Source organism: Meleagris gallopavo, chromosome 3 (assembly GCF_905368555.1).
Source record: "Meleagris gallopavo chromosome 3, MGAL_WU_HG_1.1, whole genome shotgun sequence".
NCBI lineage: Eukaryota > Metazoa > Chordata > Aves > Galliformes > Phasianidae > Meleagris > Meleagris gallopavo.
In genome coordinates, this window is record NC_139406.1 from 80,959,262 (window position 1) to 80,983,418 (window position 24,157).

The window sequence follows — 24,157 nt, forward strand, 5'->3', positions numbered from 1 at the left end:
AATGATCATCTAGTTTCAACCCCCCTGCTGTGTGCAGAGTCACCAACCACCAGACCAGGCTGCCCAGAGCCACATCCAGCCTGGCCTTGAATGCCTCCAGGGATGGGGCATCCACAACCTCCTGGCAATCTGTTCCAGTGCTTCACCACCCGCTGTGAAAAACTTCCTCCTAATATCTAACCTAAACCTCTCCTCTCTCAATTTAAGACCATTCCCCCTTGTCCTATCACTACCCATCCCTGTAAACAGCCGTTCCCCTTCCTGTTTATACGCTCCCTTCAAGTACTGGAAGGCCACAATGAGGTCTCCCTGGAGCCTTCTCTTCTCCAAGCTAAACAAGCCCAGTTCCCTCAGCCTTTCCTCATAGGAGAGGTGCTCCAGCCCTCAGATCATCTTAGTGGCCCTCCTCTGGACCCACTCCAAGAGCTCCATGTCCTTCCTGTACTGGGGGCCGCAGGCCTGGATGCAGTACTGCAGATCGGGCCTCACAAGAGCTGAGTAGAGGGGGACAATCACCTCCCTCTCCCCGATGGCCACCCCCTTTTTAATGCAGCCCAGAACACAGTTGGCCTTCTGGGCTGCGAGTGCACACCACTGGCTCATGTTCAGCTTCTTGTCCACCAGGACCCCCAAGTCCTTCTCCACAGGGCTGCTCTCCAGCAGATCTTCCCCCCAGTTTGTATAAGTTTTCAGCAAGTCAGTCTTGTTAGACTTTCAAAACACCTCTGACCAGCAGTAACTACCCATTCCTTGAATCCTTATGATGTCTCCCAGCCCACGCGGTGTGAAACCAAGCTGCTCTTCTCTACCTCCCAGAGACCGGAATAGCCTGGTTTCCCGCTGGCTTCACCTGCTGCCAGCCACTCTCAGCTTATTTTGTTGCCATCCAAAAAACACACCCTTCTTGAAGCATTGACGCATCTCCTGAGTGTGGACGCCCTTCCCGAAAATGTGGATCTATGTTCGTCTTCCCTTGCTCTGGCCAAGCTCCTGCAAGCCCGTGGTATTCAGGCACCTTGATCCTTGATCTCTTTGACTCTCCTCAAGGCAAGGATCTGATCCATCTCTTACTGACAATGAGTTTCCATTGCAGTGGGACTATTCATCCTCTGGGATTCACCATTTCACTCATCCTAGGTGTCATAGACAAAGCTGAAACATGGTACAAATACCAATCCATCAATACTATCAATAGAAAGAAATCTTGCTTTGTGTGCTGAGAAAGTTCTGCACTATCAGAATGACGTTATGTCTTAGTTGCCAGAACGTTTATGTAGTTATTTAGAGGTGGAAGAAGGTTTTCCCTCTTAGATTAAGGGGGGAAAAAAGAGAAAAGTATTCTCCAGAACTTTCTGTGTTCATGGTTATTGAACCCCACCCAGCTCTCTTCATATATGAAATATTGCCAAAGCCACAATCTTTCATCATGTGGTTCCTTTTAAACAACTTCCTAGGTACTAAAGGTCAGGGTGATTTTAAAAAAATAATGTGGTAGTATGAAAGAACTTTTTTTAAACGTGAAAAGACAAACAGAGGAATCCTACGCAAACTTGCCATAAATACAAGGGATTGTATTTGATGATGATGGGTGGAATAAACTATGTTCAAGTTGCATTCCCCTGCTTTACTTTTTCTCAATTCTAATATAAAACTAGAATTACTCAGTTCACTGCGGTTCTGAGCCCACTCCAGTAGCCCTTGCCCCTAGATAGTGTAGACCTTCAACTGCTCAGGGAACAGTCACTTCCACAGGAGCTACATCCTTTGCTTTATAGACATTTCTATCCCTAAGTATAGCCAATATTGATTCTAACACGTAGGTAGAAAAATGTAAAGCTCTCTCTCTTTTTATTTTTTCTTTTCTTTTTTTTTTTCCTTTTCTTTTTCTCCTTCCGTTCTCTCATCACATTATATGAGTGAAGAAATATTTTGAAGGGTGGGTATTTCCCATATTTGACATATGCCCAAAATTGAATAGTTTCTGGTAGTCTGCAAAAAAAAAAAACTTTTTTCTATAAAAATTTACTTACTTCTGAGACACCATTTGGAATTAATTCAAGGCTCAAAATTCAGGGACTTTGAAGACGATTTACATGCAAATCAGACACTTCAACTTTGGAGATTGCAACATTGACATTGTACCAGGATGTGCAGATGGGTGTCTGAGAGTGATGAAGGGTGCTGGTTGGGCTGATTCATCACTGCAGCCTGTTAGAATCCTGGTACAAGTTGTATTCATAGTGTGTGAGAGTGCAAGTTCATGTGAGCATGCGTGCGAGTGTGTGTATATGCAGAGTTTGGTTAGAGATGCCTGACCAATCTTTGGAGCCTTCGTTATCCATTTCAACTTTTTAAGAGTTAGCAAATATCAAGTACTATTTAAAATGTTCAGGCTATAGCAGACAATGTTATTGATTGGCAATTTTTCAATGAGAGCGTTCACAAGTCACAGTCGGGGACCAGGAATTTATTGTGTTCAGTGATGTGCACAGCTTAAAATATCAGATGATTAAAGAGCTCAATATCTAGTTTCTTCTTTAATTTCTCATCTACCTCAAAACATCTTGTATTTTCTGAGACACAGGAGTCTGCCTCACTGGAGGATAGTCTCAAAAAAAAAAAGAAATAGATTTTTAAAAATGGGTTATAGAAGACTTTGGAATTGCAAGGTTCTGTTTTAAGCCTGTAGTATTGCTTTTTAACATCCCCACTTGCTGAAGCCTGACCAAACATCTCCCTTCACCTGAGCCTGGCTCAAAGCAAGGCTGAAAAGGGAACAGGCACAGCTACCCTGGTCAGAGCACCTGGAGCACAGCATCCCTCCACCTCAAGGCTGAGTTCTGACTGCTGCCACATGCCCCCATCCCTCAAGTCTCCCTCTTTTCCCACCTCACACCTCCTCTTTCCTCCTGCAACCTTCCTTGAAAACAAACCACCCCCCAAACCCACATTTTTTTCCAAGCAACCCTCCCACTTCTGTTTGCCTCATCTCTCCCTCATTATCTTGGGTCTTGCTTTTGTTTGTCTTGGCTATTTTGGGCTGGAGGCTCTTTGGGGAAGGGAATACAGTTAAAGTATCGGCTGCTCACTATGTGAAGTGTTTGATTCCTTCCAGCTGAGCACAGCTGAATTGATAAATGAGGCATAGCTGGCTAAGAAGTGCCTACCTTGGTGTGGACACCTGCTTAGCTGAATCAGCTCTAAAAAGCATAATTCATCAGGAATGTACCTTTATGTCTAGGCAAAAAAAAAAAAAAATATCTTATTTTAAAAAGCACAAGTAATAGTTTAACAGTGAAGTTTCAAAGGAAAACTAATACAGGCTATGCTATACTGAAGTATGGCACAAGGCCACTACAGCATGACTTATACTCAGTGGCTCTGAGCATCTTCTGCAGTACTGTTATTCACAAAGGTCCACAAACATTTACTATGTTATTTATAATGAGTTATACATAATTAGTTGCAATATGGTAGTTTAAATGCATTCATTAAAAAAGTAAAAATCAAGTGTTGAGCAAGAAGCAATTGTGTTGTCCACTGGCCTTTTAGACTAATAAATTAATTCCAAAGATATTTTTACCACATTGCTTCTTGAGATTGTAAGTATACACTACCAATTGGTGAATTCTTGTATTAGATCTAACATAGAAAGGATCAAGATGGAAATGTTTGTAAGAGGTGTGTAGCATCCCTCTCCATTGTGCTGCAGCACCCTAATGGTGCTGGCAGCAGGACGAGGGTTCTATTTTTAATACCTACATCCCAAACTTCCACACCTGGCAGAATCCTGGAAAAATCTAAGCTCTGATTTCTAATTTGAGACTCCATTGTTATCATCTTTCAACCTATTTAGTTATATGCTTATATAATTGTCTAACAGTTCCCGTTGTAAGAGCGTGTAACTGGTTTTGAATGAACCAAGGCAAATGTAGGATTTTTTCTTTGTGTTTAACATCATTTTTCAGCTACACTGATAAATGAGAAATATAAGGAGGAGTTTATTACTGAATACTTGCACTTGGATCCCAAAAGTAATGTGAAAATTCAGAGAAAAATGAAACCCAAGTATTTTAAGGCAAGACATCTCATTTGCACTCTCAGTAAGAGAGCCCTTTTGATGAGAACCTATCACTTCTAACAGGATTCTCTTCCTCATTCTTTGCTTAAAATCCTATCATCTGCTGTACTGGAATATCTGTCACGCAAGGTTAATGGCTTTTCCTTCCTTTCCACAAGGGAAAGGAATATGTTGAATATCTAAGCTCCGTTTGTGTAGATTGAAGAAAGAAACAGAGCAGTCTCTCCCTGCAACCACCTTGCACTGTGAATGAAATCCTTAAAACTATTTGAGCTTTTAATAACAGCATTCATATTCTCTCTGCTCCCATTTTTAGTTGCCCATCTCTCTGCAGGTGTCTCATTCTGCAGCTGAGGGCAAAAGTGAATTTTTTTTTTTTGTATGTGACCTCTCTTTGCTCCCTTCCTTTAAACACAGTGGCAATATGTGAGGCTTTCCAAGCTCCGCAGGGTCAGTGCATCATCTTTCCTCCATGAAATTACAAGCTGTGGTCAGGGCAAAGGTTGTGAGCTCTCCAAGAATGACACCAGGCCAAGAGTGATGCTGGCCACGTATGTCTACAACATTATAGATATGGAGTTGTAACCGGTTGCATCGCATCCACCCAGGCTCTCTGAACTTGGATACTCTAACACTTTGTACATTCTTTTACATTTGTACAGAAGCCATGAAAATCCAGTGCTGGTCAATATTTACTTGGCTCACATATTAACTACTAGACCAGGCAGAGAGCAGTGGAGAGCCAAGCCCAAGATAAGCATCGAAATCCACAGGGAATGTCCTTGTTAGTAGTTCCTACTTCAGAGTCAGGAGTAAAACATCAGTCAAAAAGCAATCTGAAAAATTTAATTGTTTTATAAAATAAGATTATGAAACTCTATGTAAAAATCCAGCTTCTTAAATACGATACATTCACTTCCTCACAGAATATTTAAATATTCAGGTCACTTATATTTTCACCACATTTGAGATAAAATCATTGGATAAATTAAAACATCCCTACCCAAAGATAACACAAGTTATACAAATAAAACTAAGTAATAATATTTCTTTAAATACCAAATGTAAAGAAATAAAGATTTTCTTAGAGCATGCTACAAAATTTTGCCAGAAAAATATATGGGATCATTTCTGTATAACAGGAAAATATACAGTGTGCTTTTCATTTCTCTCCCCCAAATTCAGTTTCATACAATTTCCATTTAACTTAATAAATATGTACAACAAAAATGTTTATATCTCAAAGAATATAAATAGCAAATACTGCGTTAGAGCCTGGTCCAGCATTCTTTTCTCCTCTAGTGACTATAGTGGGGCTTTTCAACTCTGAATGTGCAAAAATGCAGAATCAGGCTCTTAGTGTTATCAACAGGGCTAATAGCTTTTACAAAAGTGATTAAGAAATAAAACAAAACAAACAAACAAACAAAAAAAAAAAACAAAAAAACCAACTGAGCGAACAAACAAACAACACAATAAAAAACCTCCAAGAACACTGCAAAAGACTTAGAGCTATTCCAGTCTGGCATTTTTATAAATAGAAAGAGATAATGTAGGGAAACAACGTTCCAGTTTAATTACTGCTGGCAGTAATTAGGCAAAATTGTCAGTGGAGAATAAAAAATAACTTGAATTAGACACATCTTACTTTCACTGATTTAAGTTGATTCCCTACCATTTCTAAAAAGAGTTTCTGGTATAATCTATACATTGGAAATCTGTGAAGAAACTTAATGACTTTCTTCAGACTTTGGATGATTCTTTTTGGAAAGTGGTATGTTTTCAAGTGCTTCAGTCCATACATTAAACCTTTAATGGTGTCCTGGTCTCCATTCTTTATTCTCCACAGATTGAGAAGCTTCAGAACTTGCTCTGCATGTTGACACAGTTTCATTGTGCGCTCGATATCTTCTTTTCCCACTTTCTTGCCTGGCAAACTTGCCATCAGTGTGTTGAGATGTTCAAAGGTGAGATTCGGTTGGCCAAGATGTTTTAAGACACTATTTTCACAAAGATCAATATCTATAGAAAGCAAAAAGAAAAGAGACATAAATACAACTTGGATGGGGCCCTGAGCAGCCTGGTCTAGTATTAAATGTGGAGGTTGGCAGCCCTGCCTGCTGCAGGGGGGTTGGAGATTCATGATCCTTGAGGTCCCTTCCAACCCAAGCCATTCTATGATTCTATGATTCTACAGTGCATGATAACTTTAAAATGACCTGCAAAAAAGCTTCCAAAATATCAAGGTAAATATTTCTTCTCAATTTGGTTTTTTATTTCAAGTAGTTCTCACAGCAATACTGGCTTTTTTAAGCTCCAATTTTGAAAAGAACTAAAGAATGTAATTAACTTTGCAGATACAAACAGCCCCAAATTACATACAAAGTTACTAGCAAGTCTTTATTTCCATAAGCCCGTTTCATTTATCTTGTATAATGTTCTGTGTACATGGTAGGACTTCTAATACTTGGTTCCAATGAATGAAAAATTTATTCTTCCTCAGAAATATTTAGGCAAGCTTTGTTAAAGTAGTCATTTTAAGTTTTGAAGTGTTCTAGACACCTCACAATCTGACATAGCCATAAATATTTAAAAGGAGAAGCAAAAAAAAAAAAACCATTTCTGTAACATTTTTCAAATCTATTCTCAGTAGACAAAAGGTCATTCAAATGTGGTGGTTGTTGATGGTGGCTTACACAAAAAGAGTTAGCCTGGCTTTCATACAGCCCCCATGTTAACATTGCGGCACTGCTTCAACTTTGACACCTGTCTTGGCAGATTCAGCATAAACAAAGCAATCAGTTGGTATGACAAATAAGTCCCGGAAGGGAAAAGGAAGAGAAAGCATGTCTGTATATTCTGTATTCTCATGTGTTCCCACTCTCTGTATAGATGTCCTGGTTCAAGCTGTCAATCTCCATTTCATAATAAAAACAAATTGCACTCTCAGCTGCACACATCCTACTCCCTCTAACCACTGCTCGGATGTAACAGTGGGAAATGCTTTCCCCCTATCTAATCAAAATTCTTCGTATGCTGTACAGCCTCAAAAGAGAATATGGGCTGTGACACCACATGTACTCCCAAGGGCCTATGTGTCTGTGAAGAAGTCAGTTCTCTGAGCTGATCAGGAAAGTTTCCTTCCCTCAGCTTCACTGTGCTTACTGCATCAATAAATTTCTGCCAAGCCCTGAGGGACTTCCTCAGAGCATAACACATCACCAGAAGGAATTCGATCCCAAGCAATTTTTAAAATGCCAATTAGGTTTCTCTCAATGTAAGTGCTAACAATATCAGGTACCTTGAATAATCTTTTTGACTGTATCCTGCTCCTTGTTTTGCTGCTTCCATAATTTCAAAACCTGGAAGGTCTGCTCTTGTGAACTGTGCCTTTGTTTAATCCGTTCAATATTTTCTGTGCTGATCTTTGTCCCAGGCAAATTGTCCGCAAGGGTGTTCAGCCAGTTGGGTGTGAGATGAGTAGGAACAGCAAACCTAAACATAGCCTCTTCACACAGGGTTACATCTGAAACAAAAAGAAAGAGAAAAATAGAATCATAGAATCGCTTGAGTTGGAAGGGACCCCTGAAGGTCATCTAGTCCAATTCTACTGCAGTGAACAGGGACAACTACAGCTAGAGCAGGCTGCTCATAGCAAAATAATATGTCCATCAGTGTCATCTCTGTTGCCCTGCTTGTCTTTGGACTACACAGCATGCAGCAAGGGTAATAAGGAAAAACAGTTAAAATCACTAAAACTAGGAAGTGGTTTTTAGTGTTGTTGCTCTCTGTGCTTGAGTTCCATTTAGTCTGGCCTGAAAGAATTAAGACTCTACTCCAGCCACTGCCATATCAGGCAAATGGCTAGTTATTTTCATCATAAATGCTGATGCTTTCGTTTCAGTGGCAGTCAAAGTCAGACTTTGTTTAATATGATACACACCTATTCCACATTTCTGAGGTGATGTATCTGTATTTTCCTGACAGATGTTGTCACGAACTGCATTTCCTTTTAATGCTGTTTTGAAACCCAAAGCACTACAGTTTGTGTGCTTTTGACAGACTGCTTTGGATGATGTTTCATTGGAGAAAAATCCCTCTGGACATCTTTTACAAACAGTGTCACTCTCAGGAGTACCTGTGGAAACAAGAAAACAATGCACTCAATTACATGCAAACTCAAGTGGTAAAAAAAAAAATGAAAATATACATTCTTTCTAAAATTGTGATCACTTCATTTTCGTATTTCTAATCTATAAAGGACTCATTATGAGGGGAAAAAAAACAAACATTAAGTTTTAAAAACTAATAATTTTTTCAGAGAATGATGCTCCTGCTAGACTAATTGAATAAACAGAACTCTTAGATGCACTTATTATCAACTCCTGTAAGGATCTTTAAGATACTAATTACTTGAATCTATTCAGATGTTATCTGATGTCTGACCTTCATCTTTCTTCCACACTAACACTGTGCAAAATAATTAAATGGCACAAGACTCTGCTAAACTGTACTCTGTAATATCTGCAGAGAACCTTACGCAAATGGATAACTTCAGCTCTAGCCAAAAATAACTCAACTACGTATCAACTAAAGACCCTCTGATAAGTATTTCCACTTCTGAAGTATAAAATTATACAGGGAAACATAATTCCACCAACATTTTGAATTTTTTCCTGGCTTGAATAAAATATTCAAAGTACCATTCAATATATGAAAAACATTTAATACACATACAGATATATTTACATGCTGCTTTAGAAGACATAGTTATGTCCTCAGCAAATTTGCTGATGACACCACACTGAGTGGTGCAGTTGATATGACTGAAGGAAAAGATGCCATCTAGAGGGGCTTGAACAAGCTCAAAAAGCAGACCTCATGAGGTTCAACAAGGCCAAGTGCAAGATGCTGCACTTCTGAGTCAGGGATATGAGTACAGACTGGGTGCAAAGCCCTGGTGCATGAAAAACTGAACATGAGCCAGCAGTGCATGTCAGCTTGCAGCCTGAAAGGCTGACAGTATCCTGGGCTACATCTGAAGAGTGATGGCAGCAGGGAGAGAGGTGATTGTCCCTCTCTGCTCTGCCCTCATGAGGCCCCACCTGGAGTACTTTATCTAGACCTGGGACCCTAGCATGGGAAGGATGTGGAGCTGTTGGAGTGGGTCCAGAGGAGAGCCAAGAAGATGATCACTGGGCTGGAGCACCTCTCCTGCAAAGAAAGGCTGAGAGAGTTGGACTTGTTTAGCTTGGAGAAGGCTTTGGGGAGATCTCACTGTGGTCTTCCAATACTAAAGGAGCCTATAAACAGGAGGTAAATGAAGTTTTCATTTGGGTAGATAACGATAGGACAGGGGGAACAGTTTTAAAGTAAAAGAGGGGAGATTCAGATTAGATGACAGAAAAAAAATTCTTTATTCAGAGTGCAGTGAGGCAGTGGCACAGGCTGCTTAGAGAAGTTCTGGGTGACCCATACCTGGAGGTGTTCAAGGTGAGGTCAAATGGGGCTCTGGGCAGCCTGAGCTGATGAGTGGCAGACCTGCTCAAGGAGGGGGCTGAAACTGGATTGGCTTTGAAATTTCTTTAATTGCTTTATATTCACTCTTAATTCACAGTTATGCAGACATCATTTAAGCAAGTGCCTAAGCTCTACTATATAATATTGCATTACTGAACATAGACTTAAGCACATGCTTAATATTATTTGCAAATAATAATTAGTAATCTTATTTGAATATGAAAGTGCCTCCATCTAGTGTATCTTGGTAGTATTTACATGTGGATGCTTATTACAGCTCTAGTTTTGAAGTAAATTTTATTTATTTGGGAAAAAAAGAGTCAGGAGTTTTCAACTAGCCATGAAATACATAATCTGATCTGATACAGATCTGTTGGAGCACATTCAGAGGAAGGCCACAAAAATGGTGCAAGGGATGGAACGCCTCTCCTACAAGGACAGACTGAGAGAGCTGGAGCTGTTTGGCCTGAAGAAGAGAAGGTTCTGAGGTGACCTGAGAGTGGCCTTCCAGTATCTAAAGGAGATCTACAGAAGAGAAACAGACTCTTTAACATGGTCTGCTGCGATAGAACAAAGGGAAATAGCTTCAAACTTAAAGAGGGTAGATTTAGATTAGATATAAGGAAAGAGTCTTTTACAGTGAGAGTGGTGAGGCACAGGAGCAGGTTGCCCAGAGATGTGATTCATGCCCTGTCCCTGAAGAATTTTAAGGTGAGGCTGGACCAGACCCCAGGCTATCTGATCTAGCTGTGCATGTCCCTGTTTATTGCAGGGGAGCTGGACTAGATGGCCTTTAAAGGTCCCTTCCAACTCTAAGGACTGTTTGATTCTATGATCTAGCTCTTCCATTAGACCCGAGGTGAAAAAAAGGGGAAAATTTTAGCTGCTGTGCATCTGGAAATCAGAGGCCCTGGACACTGTCAATCCCCCCAAACCCTCAAATTTATGCAGCCAGCAACAGAGGGGCTGGATAAGGCTGTATGCATAGCAGCCCTGGCGTTCACTTCCCAACAGACACTGCTGGAGGCTCCAGATGATACAAAACTCAAACCAACACCCGCACCTAAGCAAGCAGCAATTACTTTTTCTGAGAAGTCTGAACACATAGCAGTTTTCCCTTCTACAGACACTCTGTGTTTCACCAGCAAGGAAGAGGAAGAGAGGAGAGTCCCTGCAAACGGTAAGCTGGTCCTTTCAGAAGTTCCCCTGTAACCTTTGCAGCACAAGAAGGAAATAAACGGGCAATCCATTTCTGAGCATAGAGTAATCCCCCCACTTTTCCAGTTTCTTCACTGCTTATCTGGCTTCTCTTGTTCAGGGCTGCATCATGGCTGCCCTTCTGCCGCTCCCTCCAGGGTGACTGGAATCCCCCACTCCTGCAGGAAGCAGCAGCACAGCTGGGAGATAACAGCCTGGCAGAAGTCCTGATTCCCAGTGGATTGCTTTGGAAAGCTCTGCCACACACAGGGCTGACTGCAGCAGCAAGGAACAAAGCCTTAATGCACATGCAGAAGTGGGGACTACCAAAGTAAAGTATCTTCCCAATGTAGCTGCCATCAGCAGGGCAACAGTCGGATTTCACTTCTAATTCTTTATGCTTTGAACTAGGCTCTGAACCACACTATCACCGTGTGTGGTAGTGGGAGTGTATTCTTCTATATTCACGTTTTCTTTCATCTGAATTTACATCAGTACTAAGTTCAACAGTATCACGTAGCAGAAAGTGGAAAGAAAATGTGATCCATGCTTACTAAATTCCTAGCCAATGCCTCATCTCAAAACCCGCCTATTGGCACAGGAAGACATAATTAATTTTTATAGTGTTTTCATTCCTTGTTTGAGGTCTGCTTAGGTTTAGCTTGTTCATTCTGATGGGCTTTTGGAAACCAACTTTCCAATAAATACATGATTCAACAATTTATCTTCTAAAGTTTGTTTCATTATAAAATTAGGGATTCTTATCTGTCCACTATGGTTTCACTGTGTTTGTAGGGTTGTATCTTTTCTCCTGGGTGGGCTTTCTGAGAATTTTGTGTCCCCTCTTGATTTGTTGTCAAGGTGTGATGCAAATTCATTAACCCAAGCCACAAGGTGTGAGGATCTAGGTTAATGACAGTTTATAACATGGTTACTGCCAGTGGAACTGTATAGGAATGCTTAATGGTGGCAAGAGCAGATGTGGGATGAGGGTAGAGAGCCCAGCCAATTACTCAGGCAATGGTAATCAGTGACACCGCTCCTTATATCAGACTAGTTCTCCAATGTAATGTTCATAACCAGAGAGAGGACTCCTGAGCTATTATTCAGCATGTCTCTAAATTTACAGCCAGTCCTTGTGTTTCTCACTTTGTATACGTATCAACTAGGGCAGTCATTGACTGGCTTCCTACAGGTTTTTATTGGAGATGCTTTGATTTTCCATATTCCCTTCCTCTGGGCAGTTACCAGTCTTCAATACAATGACAGTATACAACTCTTTCAGGCTGTATTAAATACTGGAGCTAAACTGGGCAGTGACACTTGCCAAATGATAAATAATGAATTTTGTTTAGAGAGAAGAGCTTATTACTGGTTTAACAATTCATGCTGTCTCAAATGAAGAATACACTCCACTGGAATGCACTGCTTCACCCTCTATCCCCACCAGACAAACCGTGCAGTGCCACTCTGCTTGACAAAAAAAGGTTGTTTGTATGATAATTGTAACAGTTTCCCTAAGAGTTCCACTTAGGATGCTGGTAATTAATTATTACCACATATTGCTGTGCTGCTAGAGCTATATTAATATTGTTATAATTATACAGTTGGTGTCAAACACTTAGTGGTCCCGGTGTTTGTTAAGATACACAGTGCTTGAAACGGCAGATTTCACAGTGAAAAAGATTATTATTTATCACACACACAAATACTACATTACAGATAATGTTCCTTTAAAAGAGGCAATCCATCATGTTTCTCATTAGAGTGCAATTTGCTACATTTGCTGCCGCCATTAAGTTACTGCCATTAAGTTAGAGGAGCGGGGTATTCCACTGAGAAACATTCCTTTGGCTACAGTTCAAATGCGGCAGCCTAGGAGAGGGTTCAACTGCCTTTATAATTTACTGTCCCGTAACTTCACCTGGTCAAGCCTGTTTCCTAATCCTGTAAGCGCCATGAGCTCCAACATACCGCAGAGTACTGATTAACTCTGTGCTTCCTGACAAATGGCACATACCTGGCTGTGCAACGCCAAACCCAGGAGGGCACTCTGTGTGCTTCAAGCAAAACTCCAGCTCCAAGTACCAGCCTTCAATGCACTCGCAGACACGGTCCTGCGTGCTCGTGCACTCCTGCTTGATGTACTGCAGCTCTTTGCAAACAGCACTGCAGTACTGGCACTCGTCGTTGCTGTTCCAGTCTTCGGCGTAGTACTGATCTGGGCATGGGGCACACACCGTTGGGCTGGAAGCCGTACAGTGTTGCTTTACGTAGCTCCCAGGAGGGCACTGGTTGCACATCACCTGACGAGATGCCCCCGGGTCGTAATGGAGATACTTGGGGGGAGAGATGTCCTGGATGCTCCACTTGACCGAGATGTCCAAGAGCTAGCCACAGGAAAAGAAAACATTGCTTGCTTCAGTTCAGTGAGCACTACAGTCACATACAAACCTACATTTTGGTGAGCCTAACCACGTCACTATCTCCAAAAACACGTTTGTGTTAGACTGGCTTCTGGTCTCTCCCACATCTGTTTTAGAATGAGAAAAATTTAGGATCTTACTGAGCCGTTTTTTCTCACTTACACCCTTTTAATATCACTGGGCAATGACCTTTTGACTCTTGGCACCTGTAGACCTGGCCTGTCTGCTCCATTGGCACCACATTCCATGCATAGCAAGTCAGGGATTATGTGTTCTGGTGTTCTTGAGTATCAATCACTTCAAAAACAAAAGAAATAGCAAGTATCTGAGCAAACAAATCTGACACATACCAGTAGCACAGATACCTTCAAAAGATGGTACCCAACTAGAACAATATAAGTGACTTTTATTGCCTTCCATTTAATCTTGAACTGAAATGTGGCAGCTCTGGGGGCACAACACGGCACTCCCTGTCAGTAGGATGAGGTAGCTTCAGACAGAGGTAGAGAATGCTGTGATTAAAGGTGTGGTAAGGATTTATCCACACAAACTGGAACAGGTCTTCTAATGCTCCCACTTCCTATCTAAAAGCACAGGCAGGAAATGCTCAGCACCACTCAAGGACCCAGTCCAGCTCTGGCCAAAAGCCCTTCTGCTTCCTCCAACTCTGTTTTGCTGGCACAATTCAGGACCTAATGATCTGAGGTGGCCCTGCCCTTCTGTACAGACAGCCTTGATATCGTATCATTTTGGTCTTGTCACTAAAATTTTGGTTACATGATCCCACCAGCCTAAAGTTCTCTCTTGTTTACTTCCTTCAGCACAGCCCCAAAGGGTTTGCCAGGAGCTTGCCCTTCACACTGAGAACCCTGACATACTTCTTGCTTCCCTTTGAAAATGCGTACATTTTAGAATCATGCAGCAAACTGACTCTGAATGAAGAAACTTTTCTATGTATCTGTTCAAATTAAAGATCCAGCCCTGATGGTCTTTACTGCTATTTTTGGCCTAGTGAGTTAACATAGAGTTGCACATTCCATTTCAAGAACGTATTTTCCTCTTTTCCAATGTAGAATCCTCAAAGTGTATGTGGAATTAACTCTTCCTATTCATTCAGATTCTAGATTTTCTAAAGGGTTTCAACTAGGGGCCTCACTTATGCCACAGAGCAGCAGCATTCTTATTAAGGCTGGAAAGGACAACGACCTGCGCTAACAAGAGTCATTGAATTTGCACTAAGCAACATTGCCCGAATTAAGAATTCAAGATATTCTTAACTGCATTCTCATACTGTCTTTGAATCCACTTGTTACACAGCCGAGCTAAAGAATGAAATGTACACAGTATGGATTTTCCCCACCGCTTCTGGCCACTCTTGACTAAATCCAGTAACTTATCTCTTCTGTTAGTTGCTTTTTTTTTGTTACACTTGTAGAATCCACTTTTCTTTTGGCACTTTCAATGTACGGCCTCTTTCATTGTAAGAAATTCCTTATTGCTCATTGAAGTTTACTGATGATCTATAGCTCATTTTTCTCAAATGACTAGATCTGTTTCATGCAGTCTGTTTAACAAGAGGGTGCAGCACATTTTTTGAATGTGAATGGCTTTCCATCTATGAAAAATGCATCCACCCTTGGTAAATCTATGTCTATTATGCTAGTAATAAGGAAGTCTTGATAAACACATCAATTGTTGATGCGAATAGTCAGTTTTTCTTCAATGGCTTTTATTCTGTAATAGATACTACAGCATCCCACAGAGTCCAACGCACTCCATTTGCAGAACACAACTGTCTGCAATACAAAGGACAAACGCCACAAAGACAAGAATAAACCCATGTTTTGTGCAGATATGCATGGAAACCCAAGGCAGTACCAAACATAGATGAAGATCTGACACTGTGAAAATGATCAGGGACAGCAACCAGACAAGCAGGTCATGCCTCTTCTCTTTTTGCTTACACATTTTCAGGCACTGAATGGTTAGACGAACCATTTCAAGGCTGATCAATTGCCTCTGTAACAGGCGGAAGTAGGAATGACAACAAAGTGTCTATTTTTCTTCCTTGGCAATTTACATTGGAAATCACAGACAAGAAGCAAGTGAAAGGATTAGCTCCCTTTCACTTGCCTCTTTTGAAGGCAAGTTTCCTGGGTTAAAAGAATTCAATTTCATTAATCAAGACGTAAGAGCATGGTGTTCTGTGGGGGAAAATGGAGGTACTCCCTTCCTGAAGAGCCCACTGCCATGTGAAACAAGTCAATTCAACACAGCTGCAGAAAGAAATTGATTTGAATTTTCATTATAGCATCATTTGGTAAAAAAATTATTTCACTTCAAAAGGTCCAGACTGAGAGGAACAAAAACATACCTGAACAATATGTGTGAGACTGTGCTAAGCTTTAACTCTGGAAGTACAAATAGCTGCCAAGCAAAATACTATTAATCTAAATGAGTGTAACAAATAAACATGCTAATAGGATTAATATATCAGTGTCACCAAGACTATCAGTCTTTGCATTTCATTTTTTTCTTTGCATTTTTAATAGAAAAGCACATCACACTTGTCTTTCCAGAAACACAAATTATATAGCTGCAATAATCTGTCAATCACAGGCTGAACCTCATGTATGCAGAAACTCTTTTATTTCATAAATAATTATGGCTAAAGATCTTCCAGTCAAACCAAAGCTATAAATGCAATTAGTATCTCAGTATTTTACCAAAACATCTCATACGTCATTTTCAACACAGAGCTGTATTAGACACCACTACTATTGTTTGACATTTGCAATCCTATCAGTATAGCAACCTGCCGTAATTCATTGCCACAAGACACCATGTGCAGCTGGGTGCCAAATTCAGCAGGACAGAGTAAAGGAGGAACATTCAAATAAAGGGCAATTAAACACAAACATCACCTCTTAATCAAGAAATCACAAACCACAAATTGCATGAGTCTGAAAGTGTTTTGGAAAAATATCACTGTATTTCCATCTTTCTCTTACACCTCCTCTATGTATCAATCCATGCTATAGACAGCATATGGGGCATTTTAGGGATTTTTCTTGGATCATTTTTTTCTCAGACCCAGCACAGCCATTAGTATGTTGCTAAGTGCATTTCGGGACTCCAATCCCCAATATCATCCTTCCTCACAGAACTGCTATAGATCCCTTGAAAATGCTTAGATAACAGAAGATTGTCTTCTATTCAGACAGAGAGCAGCTAACACATGTGACTATCACGGGTTTCAATACGTAAACTGAAAATCAGAAGTTATCCTTGAACCTAAGCCAAGCATCAAAATAAAGGCAAGCTATTTTTCGGAAGTTTTGCAAAAAAGCAGGGAAGGTGGTGGAAAGTAATCAAGTATTTTTTACAGTTTTACTGCAGTGACATAGCACAAACAGAACAAAAAGCTTCCTGTCCCTCAGCTCATGGAATAAGTCAGAGGGGAACTTCGCTAAATTGTCCAGTCTCCTAGCAGAAGACATGCTAAAGAACATCCCCCCAGTTGTGCTTGGATGACAAGCTAAGTCACCTGTTACAGCAAATTTGTGGTGCAGAACAGATGGTGCTGAATACCTGATACCCACATGAAGCAGTGGGGGTTGTTTGGGACTCACTTTAGGCTGCTGCCATGCAGTTACGGCGCATCTGGTGTGTCTCCAGAGTCCATCTCTCTGGATTTACTTTCATCAATCCAGGTTATTTTTGTAAATCCACCTTGTGCACTCCAAGTCTGCTTTGCTGTGCAGACTAAAATACAGCAAATAAAGATGATCAGGAGAGGCCATTCAAAGACATGTTCCTGGACCAAATTAAAATGCTAATAAAATGTATTTATGTCATTCCTGCCATTTTTCCTCCTAAGCCACACTAAGACCAAGTTGGTAGCAAATCCCCTGTCATGTAAAGCCTCTGATTGAACTAGATGTCCATACATAAAGACACTAAGTATTAAACTCCTGAATCTCTGCTGTAAAAAAACCAGCACTGCTGGAGCACTTGTAAATGTGTCGATCAGAACTTACTAATCCTGAACTGTCAATCTTCCTGACAGTTGCAATGAAAGCAAGATTTCTCCTAAAATCATGCTGTCACTGACCTGTTTGAACTAGTTGGAGAAAAAGGCATGTTCCAGCCTGAAAGAAGTGAGAAACTGGAAGTCTGGCCTCAGTTTACCTTTTAAACTCTTAAGAAACTGCAGCTGGAGTCTATCAAAATTGCCCTTGGCTAGAATTATGGATTTGTCATTCAATACATTGTATAAAATTCTGTTCATTCTTGTTTAGGAGAGGTTAATGCAGAGAAGAAGAAATGTCAGGAGAGATGAGAAGGAAATGGAGAGTGTTGCCATTAAGAAGATGTTAACTGTTCAATAACTTGGCAAGTTAAAACAGTACCTATGGATTCAGTACAGACAGTGAACACAGGGCAAGAGAAGAATTTTCTCAGTTAAAGGATAATGTTGGCAAATGAAAGGGGGATTCTCTTGTCAGAGGAAGTCCAGGAATAGCCTTTTACCAAGAAGCAGGTGCAAAAAACCCAACTAATTTAAGCATAGCTCTTGATGCATTTCTGAAAGCTGCTCGGTTTCCTGGAAAAGCTGAGGGATGGACGCAATAGACATAGGCAGTCTTTTTCAATTTTAAAACATAAGCATATCCTTTCTATCCCAACACTCAGTACCTTGTTCATCTCAACAAATTAACTGTTGGACTGATTCAGAAAGTCCTGAATTGCAAAGGATTTTCCTATGCTAGCAAAACGCAAGGTTCAATTTAAGAAAACAATCCCCAGTTTGTTCATTAATTTTGTTCTGCAAATAGGAAGTGCAATCAGTAACAAAATTATTGCTGAAACAACAGAAAAAAAAATCTAGTATCGTTGACTACATCTATCAACCTACTGGGTGAAGTTCATCTCAGCTGGGCATCACGAGCCCAGTTCTGAAAGGCCTGAAAAACCCAGTCTTCCATCATCTCCATAAGGCAAATCCTGAGCACCTCTTAGGATGGCCATTTCCATGCGAGTAGTTAGGATAAACTGTAAATATCAAAACACAATCCTGGTGTAAATCAATGTCATGCAAGTATATGCTGAGACAAATGAAGGCAGGACTTGCTGATAACCATATTGGAGTCTAGCTTAGAGAATTATATCAAAATTCGACTCATGTTTTAAAATATTCTAATAGCTCTGGGTTTATGTATTGGTACTTACAATATTTTAGCCAAAATGAGTTACTCAAGGCTAAACAACATTTCTTTGATTCTGTCACTCCATACATTAGGCCTAAAGCAATATTTTTCCATACTATCTTCAATCAGCATACACAAAACACTCAATCCTCACATAAAAGGATTTTGCAGTCCATTTATTTGAGCCCTTCGAAGATGCTTTTGAAAGAGAAATAATGTGATTGTAAAAGGGCATGAAAACAGTACACACCCTTTTCTTTCATCTTTAAATGTAAGGCAAAGAGCTGCTTGTCTTTTCTTGTTGAATTAAAATGAACTGGAAGACAAAGCCCATAAAGCAATAATCTTTCAAGCATCATCCCCTTAAATCACTGCTTTGTGAAGGAAAAGAAAGTGTTTTTTCAACATATGAAAATATTATTATATAGCTTGGTGTTGTGGTTTGGGGTTGTAGACAAAGGAGAATGTTTAATTTTCTGAGAAAGATAATCTGTTTCTGTTTTGCATTTCACAACTATTTTGAAACATATTTTCCTACTTGATAAATAATTGTTCAAGGCATTTGTCAGATTGCTCCTAGTGTTTGCGTTGGGTTGAAAGTAAAACCTCACAGCTCTCCTACTTTGCTCTTTACACAAGGTATTGGCACAAAGATAGGGCAGGAGGCCCTCTGTCCTTAGGCAGAATGCCCCATGCCCAGAACCCAGGGAAATCCTACTGTCAGAATATGGAACTGAATGGCATTACAGAGGTTCATCTAACCAATAGCTTATAGAATCATAGGATCATTAAGGTTGGAAACAACCTCTGCAGATCCAGTACAAGACTCTTCGTACTGGGTCTTATCCATGGCCATCTATTGGAAATAGCTGTTAATTTTTTTTTTTTCATCTAGGGAAAAAAGAGCCATGTCCATCTGGCCAGCTAGGAGATATTTCATCCTCATCACCCCTCTGTTTCAGGTGGGAGACCGTGCAATCACTAAGTGTAAATTATTTGGGGTGACAGATATGCAGAACTGTTTAGCTCATAATTAGCAGGCTCTCTTAGCATAGCCCAGTGGAAATATTTTTTCAGCAGAGCACAATTTAGCACCAGGTACACAACAATAGCTAAAACAGAGTTATTTTTGCTGGTTTCAGATCTGCTTATAAAGCTGTTCCATTCTGCCAGCTGTTTCAATGCAATCCATTCACTCTGCATGTTAGAGGACCTACTTTTGAATAGAGGATACTTTGCAGATTGGTGGCCACTGTTTTATTTAAGAAATGTAACTAGTGACACTTTTGAGCTGTGTGTGGATATCGACCACTATCTTCATTTCTTTCTCTCCTAGGAATATGATATGTTAGCAATTCAAATCTTGTAGAGATTTTGTAACACACAGTTGTCACTCAGAGCAATTCTGGGGTCTAAACAATTGTTTCATTTCCAATGGTAGGAAAATGACATTCAACTGAAAAGCGGCTGTGTGCCTTCATTTATGACAGCTGCACTTCACTTGAAGATTGTGTTGGGAGAAAGTAGGAAAGACTAACTAGCTACTCACCAAAAGATGTATCTTAACCATAAATCTTATTTTTGAGCATCATTCATCAGTGTGACATCAAGACTTGGAGCTAACAGAAACTTGAGATGATACCAACGTGACTACAGGCTGCATTGAACAGAACTAATGATATCAGTTAGCAGAAAAACAGTATGGCTGATACTATGTGCGAACAGGTGTTTTTCCCCCAGAAAGATCATCAGTGTAGTAAATCTACTAGTATGAAAGTTAACTACCAAAGGAGCAAAATTAAAGTTTCTATGAGATCAGATAAGCGTGTCTAATTTAAATTCCGACAACTTTTAAAATTCTTTTGGTAACTTTGGTGCTTTATTTTTAACCAACACACATGCAGGCAGACAGACAGAAAGAAAGAAAGAAGGAAAGTCAGACAGAAAGATAACTCCTACCCTCTCAGGCTGCAAAGCCACGGCTGCCTACACACAGCAAACCCAACAGGCAGGCCAGAAAAAGCATGTCACATGCACCCAGAGATCCAAAATAGAGAAAGGTCAAGTTTAAGGGTCAAGACAGTTACGTGACAAGTAACAAGATCCAGCTCTGGGGAATTTCTTTCAATTCAGCCTATTTCATAAGGCTTGTATGTTTGTAAGCTGTTTTAGTGTTCCAACAAACAACACATACATGTATGCATTACCACAGCAGGTCTCCTTGCTGAAACTTTCAGCAAAGAGGCCAAGGCTGAAAGTACATCATGTCCAAACCATCCTTTTCAGTGATGGTGAATCCAAAACCAAGGCATTTAAGCCAAACACACACAACTTTGAACTGCTCCTGTGCCTCCTGCTGTGTGTTCTTACAGAACAAGTATTCAAACTATCCTCAGAGCTACAGAACATCCAACAGCACTTACACTTCACAATAACATAAAATAAATGCCTTTAAATAGGAAGAAAAAAAAAGAGTTGAATGATGAAGCTCTCTGATATGCACTCCTGTCACTGTGATATATTTCAGCTCAGAGACTCCACTGCCAAGGATTATGATGAACTTCACCCAAAACTATGACTTTAAGAAAGAACGTGAATAGGAACACTACATTTAGGTAGAAGCAAAATGCTAATGTGAGTACTTTATGGCAACCACAGATAAGAAGCCAAAGTGTCCAAATTAGATTTCTGTGCTTCCTCATAGACAAAGAAGGTGCAATGTCACGCCTTAGATGAAAAAGTTGTCTTGCATTTCAGCTTGCCAACCACGAGCCTGACAGTTTTTGCTTCTCTTGCACCATTAATTACTTTGGTTTGTTTCTCAAAAAGCTCTTTCAGAAAGTCCTACAGAAAGTAATAAACATGCATTACTCATCAGATCCTGGAAATCTTGGTACATTTATAAAGAGCTTTCAGAATAACTGGAACTCAGTTCTAATGTTCTACCACAAAATTAATGTCCCTGTACTCACCAAAACAAACGAGAAACAAGTTATTGTGCAGACACACATAACATCCTACTATGAACAGTACTTTTCTAATATTTTTTTGTAAATGTTTTCTTATCCAAAAGGTGAATAGTCTCCAAGCAGATGCTACACAGTATCTGGCTGCATGCAGGTTTTAATTAAACTGGCGTCATATAAAATTCCACACAGCTAAATAGATTAAATGGTCTTTTGAAAAATTTATTGCACTGCTAACATCTCTAAATTTGCATCTGGAAGTATCTTTGTAAATCATCAAGTAAACAAAAACTTATTTAATAAGGGCTTTACCTGATTTAATAACATTTTTTTTTTTTTTTTCTGTAAAAGTACAGACACAGCTCCCAATTCATCATTTTCTTACACAAGAAGCTGAATTTTCTTAGCCAAAATAAGCACACATACTTTTTTTTCTGGAGTCACAGTGGTTTTCCAGGGAAAGAAAGCCAACTCAGTATGTGAGACACTGCCTTGTGCCACTGTAGGAACGACTACACAGACACGCAGGGATGGACCTTCTGTAAATCAAATACAAACATCCCAGCCTGCTGTTTCTTAAACTCATTCCTACATACAGTATTTTGTATTAGTACAGCGCAACGAAGCCTTGCAAAGGGTGAGAGGAAGATAAGAAAGAAGGCAAAACAAAAGTAAATCATGCCACTACCTTAAGAAAGGGATCAAAATCTCTGCTTCCTTCCTGACGTGAGACGTGTCCAAACCTCACCAGGAAAGCCCAGTGTGATGAAACAAAAAGTGTTCACCAGGAAAATGGAGAAAAGGCAAAAGAAAAAGAAAACAAACAAAAACAAAGGAAAACAACAGCAACAAAAATACAATAGAAAAGCCCTGTGTCTTTTCAGCCTCATCTCTGAAGCTGCAATCCATCTCAAGCCCTATCTACCTCTCTGAAGGGACTTACCACAAGCGTGCAGCACAGGAACTTGTTCATTGTGGTTGGTGGAAGAAACCTCAGCGCGCTGGGAAATCAGGCAGAGCTAGCCAGTGCTCCAGCCTCCTAGCAGCCTGCTGACATCCCCCAACATTAAAGACACGGTATATATATAGTCCCGGTGTAACAGGAAGCTTTGGCTCAGCTTTGATCACTCATTCCCTACTATGACCAAACTTTTCTCTCTCTCTCTCTCTTTTTTTTTTTTTTTTTTTTTTTAGGAACCTGTAAAATCTGATGATTTAATGGAACTCTTTGAGTGCTGTAACCACAGACTGGAAAATGCAGGAGGGAGTGTCAGGGGCCGGCCAGGGGAGGGTTTAATTGGGCTCTGTCTGTCTGTCTGTCTTTCCCCCCCCTCTCCCCTACGCAGCTGGCTTGGTGGGGAGACACACTTCCAGGACAACATGTCTCAGCAGTCAGGCTTATAGGGGACATGTTTAGAAATCACTGCCAACGGGTGAGCTGCAGGCCCCACGGCCCCACAGCCAGCCCCCACAGGGAGCCTGGAGTTCACCCAGGGCTGCCATTCCCCACCGAGCCCGCAGGCTCCTTTCTGCCTGGTTGCCCAGGGATTTCCAGGAGCGGGGCTGGCTGGGAAACAAAGGTCGGGAAAGGGGAGGTGGAGGGGAAGGAGAAACCCTGCTGGTTTCCCTTCCCTGCAGATGTGGGAACGCCAGCAGCAGCTCTGCTGCACTGGCCAAGTGCCCATGCCACCCTCTGGGCAAAGGGCCCCGTGCTTCTTCCTTCTTCCCTGTGCCATGTGGTGTTTTTAATCAGAAAAGAACTTTTTTTTTTTTTTCCTGAAGTAATGCAGATCAAACACGGATGATTTTGCATCCCTTTTCCTTGGTAGGCCCTCAGGTACAAGCTTATAGGTCTGTGGGGGCTCTGACCCATTTTCCTTCTCTAGACTGGTACCCCAGGAAAGTCAGCCAGGGTGTGACTTTCCCCTCAGAGGTCTGAACAAAGTATTCCTTTCCCTAACCTGCAGATACCCAGAAAGTGATTATCGTCCGTATTTCAGACTCTGTGGGATCCTGGGGTAGAAGCCAAACCTAGTCGTGCATCCAGTTTTCACAGATGGTTTTCTGCCCTTTTTCGTAGGCCAGACCAAAACCTCAGTTCTGGATATTCCAGCTCTCAAGCATTTGAAATCTGGGGCCCACACTGCCTCTGAATTGTGCAGTTTTGCCCCTCTGAGTCACGAGGCTGTGTGGGATTGGCAAGAGGGAGGTGGAAAAAGCCTGCACATTGTTTTACAAAATCCAGCTATGCTAAGTCAGGAAGCCATAGACTTCAAGGACAGCCCAGCACATTCCTCCTTATACATCTGTAATGGTTTGAACATCCATCAAGCATAACCTGAGACTGAAACGGATGCTGATTGTACTCGTCAACATGATAAAAATTCAAGACACTTGAATTAGTGATGAGTTCTTTCTAAGAGGCAATGTGAAAATTGGCACGGAAATCCAGCTACCCAGAGGCGTATTGCTGACATCTGTCAGGTAGTTGTTATCACTTCGTTACTTAAATGGATGCTCTAGATGTTCCTGTAACCTTTTCAGAGACTACTAGTACTTAGATATCTACTCTTAGGTATGTTAGTGGACATGCTGCCTAGATAAAGACACAGCAGTGCTGACAGTCTGGATCTACCCTGACATTTTCTTTGTGGTGTGAAGAGAAGGACCAGTTTCTAAATGTCCATCGTTGACCACGTACAAGTAGCTGTACTGAATACATTATTTTCCATACACGGGCCAACTTAAAGTATTACA

The 24,157-nt window shown here is 40.8% G+C and overlaps 1 protein-coding gene across 2 annotated transcripts; it reads right to left on the minus strand.

Moving 5' to 3' along the window:
- Positions 1 to 4,905: 4,905 nt before the first annotated feature.
- On the minus strand, positions 4,906 to 22,665 carry TNFRSF11B (TNF receptor superfamily member 11b). Of its 2 annotated transcripts, none has more exons than XM_010709257.4 (5): positions 22,344 to 22,665; positions 12,819 to 13,188; positions 8,025 to 8,219; positions 7,383 to 7,607; positions 4,906 to 6,103 (listed from the first exon to the last, which is right to left on the minus strand). In XM_010709257.4, the coding sequence occupies exons 1-5, from the start codon at positions 22,371 to 22,373 to the stop codon at positions 5,715 to 5,717; spliced, it is 1,209 nt and encodes a 402-aa protein (XP_010707559.1). In that variant the 5' UTR covers positions 22,374 to 22,665; the 3' UTR covers positions 4,906 to 5,714. The 2 variants fall into 2 exon arrangements, with proteins under 2 accessions (XP_010707559.1, XP_019469773.1); XM_019614228.3 differs by lacking the exon at positions 22,344 to 22,665 and adding an exon at positions 22,089 to 22,318.
- Between the last annotated feature and the right edge of the window lie 1,492 nt (positions 22,666 to 24,157).

Bases quoted from the DNA above. Each gene is read 5' to 3' on its own strand.
- TNFRSF11B (XM_010709257.4), bottom strand. From the start codon at position 22,373: ATGAACAAGTTCCTGTGCTGCACGCTTGTG. The intron at 8,220-12,818 runs GTATGTGCCATT...TTGTTTCCACAG, and splicing joins GTTTGGCGTTGCACAGCCAG to GTACTCCTGAGAGTGACACT. The intron at 7,608-8,024 runs GTGTGTATCATA...TTTTTGTTTCAG, and splicing joins ACCTCAGAAATGTGGAATAG to ATGTAACCCTGTGTGAAGAG.